The sequence below is a fragment of the Galeopterus variegatus genome, unplaced genomic scaffold (assembly GCF_000696425.1).
Source record: "Galeopterus variegatus unplaced genomic scaffold, G_variegatus-3.0.2 Scaffold105, whole genome shotgun sequence".
NCBI lineage: Eukaryota > Metazoa > Chordata > Mammalia > Dermoptera > Cynocephalidae > Galeopterus > Galeopterus variegatus.
In genome coordinates this window covers 396,374-405,820 of record NW_007726216.1, presented here as the reverse complement: position 1 = coordinate 405,820, position 9,447 = coordinate 396,374, and the positions used below count along the sequence as shown (strand labels likewise).

The following is a 9,447-nucleotide window of genomic DNA, read 5'->3' as shown; positions in this document are numbered from 1 at the left end:
CAACACCGAGGGTTGTGATCCCGTTGCCAGTCCCGGTCCGGTACGGGCGCAACACTGAGGGTTGCGATCCGTTGCCGGACACGAAAAAAGACAAAAAGGAAAAAAAAAAAAAAGAAAAGAATACAACTATGACATAAGGCTCATTTTTCAGAAGATGGTCTATGTTATTACTGCTTGATGTTCTAGCTACAATGAATTAAGTTAAATGAAATATCTTGTGTAACAGATGATTACTTTGATATTTATTATTTCTTAGGTATTTAAATTTAACATAAGCATTCTTGAAAGATGATAGGTTTAAAAAGTTTCTGTTGATATTTTTCATATTTTCCCTCTTTGTGAAGGCTGGCAGTACTTGGAGACAGAAAACAGAAAGCATTGACTAGAAGACTGATAGCTGTAGAATGGAGAACTAAATAATTTGTAAAACCAGCATACAGAACTAAAAACAGGGCAGCATTCTGAACTGGAGTCTATTGAAAGGAATAAATGAAAAACCAAATACTTGAATTTATAATTAGCATCCACCTCTGCACACCGGTGAAAAAAGTTTCTATTTTAACTTTTCTTCTTTTTATCCTTGCATGGGAATTTTTAAATTATGTTTTGCTTTGGCTAATAATAAAATCAGCCTACATTCACATCTGCTTGTCCCACAGACTGATGGCTTGAGCAGGATTCTTTGATAAATGGAAAAAGGAAAACAGTACGAAACTAAAAATTAGCCATAGACATAAACCCAGAAGTAGCTAATCCACCCATTTTAGACTTGACTTTGCTTGGCCAGTTTGACTTTAAAAGCCACTATACCCAAAATATCATCTTCGAACAGTGTTTTAAATCTCCTTATGTAGGGTCTCTTCTCTGTTAAGTGCTGGGGAAACAAAGAGAAAAAAGATAAGAATCTATTCTTAAGGGACTAAAATTACATTTATGAATACAGAGTTATTAAATTCAAAACTACTTGATGGTGCTTTTTTGGGGGGGGCGTGTAGGGTGGAATGGGGTATGAAACACTGAGGTTGGGTTAATATTTAGTTTGAAAGTTTTACACCAGCCCGAGAGTGACCAGATTTTGAAAGGAAAATTTTTAAAAAGTGGTCTTACCTCCAGCTACAAGTCCAGATTCCCCTAATTGAATAGCTACCCCAAAGCCCCCAAGTTTAACAGGTGCTGAGTTTTCTTTTGAGGCGAGGAGAACACAGTGGGGCTGAAAAGAAAAAAAAAGACAAACAAACAGCAAAACCAAAGATAAGAATTAGTTGAAGATGAACAATTCAATTTACACAAAACTACTTAACATGACAATACGGTAATACATTAAAAACTTCTAAATTACTGTGGATGCTTGGGTTATTTGTCCTATTCTCACTTCTGGCTGATTTCTCCTAAGATTTACCTGTTCCATCCAATATTTTTCAGGAATTATTTGCTTCCAAGATTAGAGCATGGTGCTAAGAATTATTCAGAAAGCATGGATATTCAAGAAACACAGATATAATTTTTGCCTTTTTATGCAATATTCTCTTCCTTTGAGCGACAGTCTAGATTTGTTTAAGGAAAAATATATTTTCACTTCCTGCTAAAACATCTCTTGAAATCTCTCACTTTACCTACAGAGCCACTGTATCTTGGCCCTTAGGGGATACAGATGGCCCTTTCCTTGTCCATTTCCCCTATCCCCTTTTTTTCTTTATTCATTCCACCCCCAAGTAAGAGGAATACTAAATGGATGGATCAGATTTAATGACTTTAATTGAGCCTCATTCCTAGGGAATTCAATGCTCTCCCTGGGCATGTCTTTTCACTATACCTGCCTTTCCTCTCTGTGGGCATGGCAGGTTAGAAAGAAGATGGGGGAAGAGAGACCACTTAGCTGGCTTCTGGTCTAGGGCAAAGACATCCTGCTTGACCAGGGCTCCCTACATATTGTATACTTTGTGGTAACAATGAGGGGTTCTTTGTAGGACTTTGTCCTCTCCATTTCTTTCTGGGACCTTGTTCGGGCTGGTGTCAGGAAAAAATTTAATTGTGGGGAACTTTGGTCTCTGCTGAAATATGATGCGCCCCAATATGACTAACACTACATCTGACCCTGTCTCAAAACATGGGCTAGTAGAGAAAGGCAAGCTTCTTTAGGCATGGAAAACAAAGGTATTTTTTATTCTTTTCCATACTTTCCCATTCACAAAATGACACAGTTTTAGCCAACATGATAGTGGGTATGAAAAAAAACCTGTGCAATAAAATTGAGCTGGTGTCCCCAGAAAGTTGTCTAATGATGATACACAGAAGTGGGAGGGACTTTTACTCTGCCCAATGAAAGCACAGAATTCTTCTTAGGAAGTTATCCTTTCTGCCTGAAGAAGTTTAAAAACCTTCACAATAGAGTCTAGTGCAAAGAAAGATGAGCCTTCAAATATAAGTGTGCATGAGTGTGTGAGAAAGAGAGGAGAGAGGAAAAACAAGTGTGCAAATGAACAGTGAGCAAACTACAGCATGGCACAGGCAGCAAGAAGTCTACAGGAGAGCAAGCAAAGTTCCTTAGCAAGCAACTGACAAAGACTGCTCTCAGTGGGGACTTTCAGTAGGTTCTAGAAAGTAACTGGCCTATATTCTTCAAATGAAGTTCAAGAAGAAAATGACTGAAGGAGACTAAAGAGATACAACTACTAAATGCAACATGTGATCTTGTTTTTATTTTTGCTATAAAGGATATTATTAGGACAATTGATGAAATTGGAACAAGGTCTGTAGATTACATAACAGTATTCATTCAATATAAATTCCCTGATTTTGATAATTGTACTGTAGCTATATAAGAGAATTTCTTATTTTTTGGAAATACAGATACATGAAAAAAGAGATAACAGTGAGAGATTGAGAAGGAAAAAACAAATGAAAAAAAAATGTTAACATATGAGAAATCTGAGTGAAAGGTATCCAGAATTCTTTGCATTATTCTTGTAACTTTTCTATAAGTCTAAAATTATATAAAAAAAGAAAAACCTACACTACTTTAAAATCATGTAAAATAATTCTCTGTGTGGTTATGCTTTCAGTTTGTAACATGGTGAGTTTCAATTGTTTTAATTAGATTTTGACTTAATTTGGCATTTTAATTATATAAAACACGTATATAGTTCCAAACTCAAAACTGTAAAACAAATACCATTCAGAGAGGTATAGCTTTTATCCTCTTCCCCCAACCCCAATCTTTCTCCCCCATTGGTAACTACAGTTGTCCCACAGCATCTGAGGAGGATTAGTTCCAGGACCTTCCGTGGATATGGAAATCCGTGGATGCTCAAGTCCCTGATATACAATGGCATAGTATTTGCATAAACCTACACACATCCTCCCATGTACTCAAAATCATTTCTAGATTATTCATGATATCTAATACAATGTAAATGTTACGTAAATAGTTCTTATGCTATATTATTTAGGGAATAATGACAAGGGAAGAAAAAGTCTGTAAATGTTTGCTACATGAGCAATTTTTTTTTTGAATATTTTTGATCCAAAGTTGGTTGAACCCATGGATGTAGAACCCATGGATACAGAGGGCTGACTGTATTTTTATTAATTTTCGGTTTATCCTTCCATTTTTTCTAAACAATAAGAAAATACATATAAATATTCAAATGTTTTACATAATAATATGTCCTGTAAGAAGACTCCATAGCAGTACCTAGGGGTTTTCATGGAGGTTTTTGTTTTCATTTTGCTTTTTAAAGAGGGACATTTGTGTACTGATGGGAATGATCCTGTAGAGAGGGAAATGATTCAAAAAGAGGGGATGGGATGTGTAATACATAAGGAGGGAGGGTTGGCCCTAGAGAGAGCAGAGAAGGCAGGGCACAGGGACACATGCAGATGTGGATGCAGGAAGGTGAGGAAATTCTCTTCTGAGCACTTCTTTTTTTCTCAGTGAAATAAAAAACCATCATTAGGAGGGAGTGGGGAAAGGAGAGGGGGTTGCTGGCTGTCTGAGAAGAGTAAAGGTGGGAAAAAGTATTTTTAAAGAATAGGAGAGGGGCCGGCCCGGTGGTGCACTGCTACAGTGCGCCGCTTGGGAGTGCGGCGGTGCTCCCGCCGAGGGTTCGGATCCCACATACAGACTGGCCGCTCACTGGCTGAGTGAGGTGCGGGAGCAACACCGAGGGTTGCGATCCCGTTGCCGGTCCCGGTCCGGTATGGGCGCGACACTGAGGGTTGCGATCCGTTGCCGGTCACGAAAAAAGACAAAAAGGAAAAAAAAAAGAAAAAAAAAGAATAGGAGAATGAACTTACTAAGGCCATGGTTCTCAAACATTAGCATCAGAATCACACAGATTGCTGGGCCCCATCCCCAGAATTTCTGGTTCACAAGTCTGGGATTAGGTTAAGAATGTGTATTTCTGACAAGGTTCCGAATGATGTTGATGTTATTGGTCTAGGAGCCATGCTTTGAGAACCAACAGACTAAAGAAATATACAAGGACTGCTGGCAGCACAGGGGCCCACTTGAGGTTTGTGGTCATGAATTTGAAGCGAGACCAATCAGCAGGATTGTGTGTTTGTACCCAGCAGTCCTCATTTTATCAGTCAGGGTTCAGGCCTACAGTAGGTGCTGAGCTGAGTTTAACCAGGATTGGGATTTAGATAGAGGATAGTGATATCACTAATAGATGGGACAAAGAATCACATACATTTATTTCTTCTTTTCTACTTATATCTTCATGTAAATAAAAAGCTTCTGATACCAACAAAAGAGAAAATAAAAGGGTAAGGGGACGAGGATATATAGGAATGAGCTAAGAACACAGAGACAAAGTAGAAAGTTCAGAATGAACAGGAAGAAGGTCATATAAAGAAAGAACTAGAGGATTATACTCAAATCTGGTGGTAGCTTTGCTGACTCATGCTGAGGGAAAATGTGGTCACAATGAGGAAACTGAAGATTAAAACAAAATTAGTATTTTGAAAAGGGATGGCTTATGTATGGGAAAATAGCATAATATAGAAGAAAATATTTACACTAGATTTTATGAAATAGAACACTAATAGGTAAATACCTATTTAGTCATAAAAAAAAATCTTGCCAGGATCTTGAAGAGATATGTGCATGCCTATGTTCGTCATAGCATTATTCACAATAGCTAAGAGGTGGAAGCAACCCAAATGTTCATGACAGATGAATGCATACAGAAAATGTGGTACATATACAGGTACTTCAGGGCTGGCTGGCTGGTTGCTCACTTGGTTAGAACATAGTGCTGATAACACCAAGGTCACAGGCCTGTATTGGCCAGCTGCCAAAAAAAAAAAAAAAAAAAAGAAAAGAAAAGAAGGATATCCTGTCACATAGATGAACCTGGAGGATATTAGCTAAGTGAAATAAGCCTGTCACTAAAGGACAAATCAAATACTGTATGGTTCAACTCATATGAAATAAAAAAAAAAAAAAAAAAAAAGGAAAAGAAAAGAAGGATATCCTGTCACATAGATGAACCTGGAGGATATTAGCTAAGTGAAATAAGCCTGTCACTAAAGGACAAATCAAATACTGTATGGTTCAACTCATATGAAATATCTATATCCAAAGTAGTCAAAATCATAGAAACAGAAAGTAGAATCATCGTTGCCAAGGTAGGGGGGCAGGATTAGTATTTAGTGGGTACAGAGTTTCAGTTTTGCAAGATGAAAACGTTTTAGAGATCTGTTGCACATAATGTGAATATACTTATCACTCCTGAACTGTACACCTAAAAAGGGTTAAGATGGTAAATTTAATGTTGTGTGTGTGTGTTTTTACCACAATAAAAGAAAATCCTGCCAGACCAATACAGTAATCACCTTCCTTCTCAGAGGTACTAAGGGGAAGTAAGACCTACAAAAATTTTTATTCTAACAATTTAAAAATATTCTGTCCCATGTATCATACTTATAACAAACTAAAAACTCTGGAGAATATGATGTTCAGAAGAGTGTACCTAGAAATAATTAGAATGTTAGATAAAGCCCAATGAATTAAATATCATTTAGCATAAAGAAAGCTGCAGGATAGTAATTATGGAGGGATTAAAAACTAACTTCCTCATTTCAAATGACAACAAAAAAAGGGAAATGACACTAAACTGCAGGGCCAGCAGTTACACAGATGGATAGATAGTGGTTAAATATTGGACGAAGACCAAAATAAAAACTGTCGAATACCATCATTATTTTATTTAAAATATAGGAGATGTTTTAATTTACACAGAAGAGTTTATCATAGTGATAAAAATGGGAGAATACCATCACAAGTCTCATCTAGTCCTAAAATTATAATACTGTTTTAGAAAATAAATCCAAGATCTTAAAGGAACACATGAAAATATACTAAAATAAGGTACAGATCAAATAACTTAAAAAATTAAAGAGTAAAATAATTCATTACTAATGTTAGTAATAATTCAATACAGAAACGCTATTTTATTTGAGTAACTTAATTTCTAAAACTAATCTAGAAAGAAACAGAAATTCAATGTTTGTGCTTTAAAAGTTCATATAGCATATTGAGCATCATTTCTTGGGAAAAATAGAAAATGCATATTTTTGCTTACAATTTATAAAACTTTTTTATTTGGGGGAGTGAGGGAAACTCCATGATTATCAAGTTGAATGGTATTCATAAAGAAGATATAATTTCCTAAAGTTAAGTGTTGATTGAGTTTAAAGTTGTTGCATGGTGGTGAGGCCTTTTAATATTTTCAAAAGGAGCCTGAGGCTTGTCATATTGAAAAAAGAAAGAAAAGAGAGACACCCCCCCCGCCCACTACCACATGTGAATATAAAAAAAGAAAACCCCAACCAACTGCACCACCACCGGACGGAAGAGCCCAGCTGACACAACCAAGAGTCTCATTGTCTAGGGAAGCTTGAGGTTCAGCTGCTTCTACTTCTGGAGTGCCTGAACTGTAAGTATTCCTAGATTTCAACTACATAAATGAGCCTTTATTTCAGCTAAAATTTGATGATCCAAACATTCAAAGTGAAACCAGATTCATGGTGATAAGGCTACTCTAATACCAGCGATTCTTTGCTTTTAGAACCACTGAGTAAACTGCTTGACTGACACCTCTGCCTTGATTCAAATGAGGCTATGTCTTTTTAGTTACTGTAAGTACTTTAGGATGTTCCAGGTATTTAAGATCATTTTGTTAATACAGTCACATTGTTTATACTGCATTTATATACTGCCATAAAGATTTGCAGATCTACTTGAATTAAAATTTATTTCCATAGGCAACAAATATTATTTCTGATGTATTATAAATTATCTATAACTTATTGACTTTATTAAGTGATGCTGTCTATTTTCAATGACAGTATTTTCTTTATCATATTATTACTATTTTATGTTAATTACAAGACCATATAAATTTTAAATTTTGTGTTTCAGAAGTAAATAAGGCGAATATTAAAGAGTAAAATATACAGTTCAAATAATTAAAATTAAAAAAAAGTTTTTGACACAGTTAAGTTTATAACAAAACCTAATATACTACTAATAGTATTATTTCTAAAATAATATGCTTTCAATTTTTATTCTGTATGCAGCAGTTAATGCAATTTTTGAAGCATGGCCTGAATAGATTCATTCATTATCAAGTCAAGCTAAAAACAGTGAAAGGTTGCTACCCTTACCAAACAGGTATGTATTTCAACTCAGCAATGTGATGTTTTTACAGATATACACAAACTGCATTTAAAAAACTCCTGCTCATTTGGGGCCACAGTGGAATCTGTTGGGTCCTGTTCTCCAAGTAGAGAAGCTCCTACGTGGGCCAGTTGAAAAGAACCAGGAGGGTGGTGATGGGGGGAGAGGGGGAACAGTGTACTAACACTGAGTTTCGAACTCGCAAACAGGATTTGCCAAGTGACAACATTTAAAAAACGTAATCAACTATTAGAAAATTATCAAGGGTTGACCGGTTAGCTCAATTGGTTAGAGCGCAGTGTTGTAACACCAAGGTCAAGGATTTAGATCCCCACACCAGTCAGCCGCCCCCCAAAAGAAAGCAAATTATTGTGACCACTTCAATCTAGCACATGGGTCACAAGTAATATCCACTGGGAAATTAGTCTATGTGGATATAGTGGTTTGTTTCTTGCCTGCACTGGCCGTTCTTAACATATCAAACAGTTTTAAAAATATCCATAAATGGCCTTAGGAATAGTAAGTGACGTTGTAACGTGCCAACTGACTTTAAAGGAGACAAAAATTAGCCATTAAGTTTAAAACAGTCTCTCTTCTCTTAATTTGTTAATAAATAATTGGATGCCAGCCATATAATACATGGTTTTGAATGATGGCTACTATTACTATTTAAACAAAGGCATTGCTTTTGCTTTATTCTCTTTAAACCTGAGACTAAAGCAAAAGCAGAAAGGTTTACTGGAAAACTTGTCCAGGTATTATTCATTCATTTTACTTGTGGATTAGCACTGAGGCAAATAGTTTCAGGATATGTACTTTGTGTTAACAGCTTTCTAGAAACATATTGATTATGGCTCTGGGCCTAGAAATAAGTTTGAGAAGATATGCTCTGGGGGATGTGCTGAACATTTTAACGAATGATTTGTGATTCTGTAAACTCTGGATTCATTACTTACTACAATGAACATAGCAAATAAAAAGATTAATACCTTTTCCAAAGAAGTAAGGCTAGATGGCATAATCTCTTAAAATTGCTAAGGTGGATAATGTTAAAGGAATCATGTCCAAATACTGCTGGTAGAATTCAATAAAGAAAATGCTGATCATATGTGATAAGAAAGAGTGAGGTTTCGTGAAAAGGATCATGGGCTCTAAAAGTCAGATGTATGTCCCAACTTGGGCACTGCCACTTAAGAGCTGTGTGACCATTGGTAGAGATCATAACCTCTTGATCTTTCATTACCTCTTTTGTTATATCTACCTCACACCTTACTGTAGGAATTATGTAAATAAAATAATATAAATGTGCTTAATACAGTGTCTGTTACACAGCAAATGTTAAATATATATATTATTAGTTAATGGTTTGGCTATCTGGCTCAAGGGTTCAATTCTGACTACACATTAGATTCCCCTGAGGATCTTTTAAAGGCAATCAGTGCCTGAAGCCCATTCCAGACCAATTAAATCAGAATACCTGGGGAAGAAAAAAAAAAAAAAAAAAATATCTGGGGAAGGAGCCAGGCATTGGTATCTTTAAAAAGCCCTCAATGGGGGCCGGCCCGGTGGCACACTGGATAGTGCGCCGCTTGGGAAGCGCGGTGGCGCTCCCGTCCGAGGGTTCGGATCCCACATACGGACCGGCTCCCGCTCACTGGCTGAGCGAGGCGCAGGAGCAACACCGAGGCTTGCATCCCGTTGCCGGTCCCCGGTCCGGTGCGGGGGCAACACTGAGGGTTGCGATCCGTTGCCGGGCACGG

General features: G+C 36.8%; 2 protein-coding genes across 13 annotated transcripts in view; one reads left to right on the top strand and one right to left on the bottom strand.

Moving 5' to 3' along the window:
• Nucleotides 1-9,447, bottom strand: part of CASK (calcium/calmodulin-dependent serine protein kinase (MAGUK family)) — a 396,153-nt gene that overhangs the window by 128,415 nt on the left and 258,291 nt on the right. For all 9 annotated transcript variants that reach the window (XM_008585074.1, XM_008585111.1, XM_008585066.1 and 6 more), the window contains exon 6: nt 1,108-1,210. In XM_008585074.1, coding sequence (XP_008583296.1) covers nt 1,108-1,210 — 103 coding nt within the window. The remainder of the gene's footprint in view (nt 1-1,107; nt 1,211-9,447) is intronic.
• Nucleotides 6,836-9,447, top strand: part of GPR34 (G protein-coupled receptor 34) — a 6,683-nt gene continuing 4,071 nt past the window's right edge. For 2 of the 4 annotated variants that reach the window (XM_008585029.1, XM_008585039.1), the window contains exons 1-2: nt 6,910-6,944; nt 7,588-7,681. The gene's annotated coding sequence lies outside the window, so the exon portion shown is untranslated. Of the gene's footprint in view, nt 6,945-7,587; nt 7,682-9,447 lie in introns of all 4 variants that reach the window. The other 2 variants (XM_008585023.1, XM_008585016.1) reach the window with 2 other exon arrangements.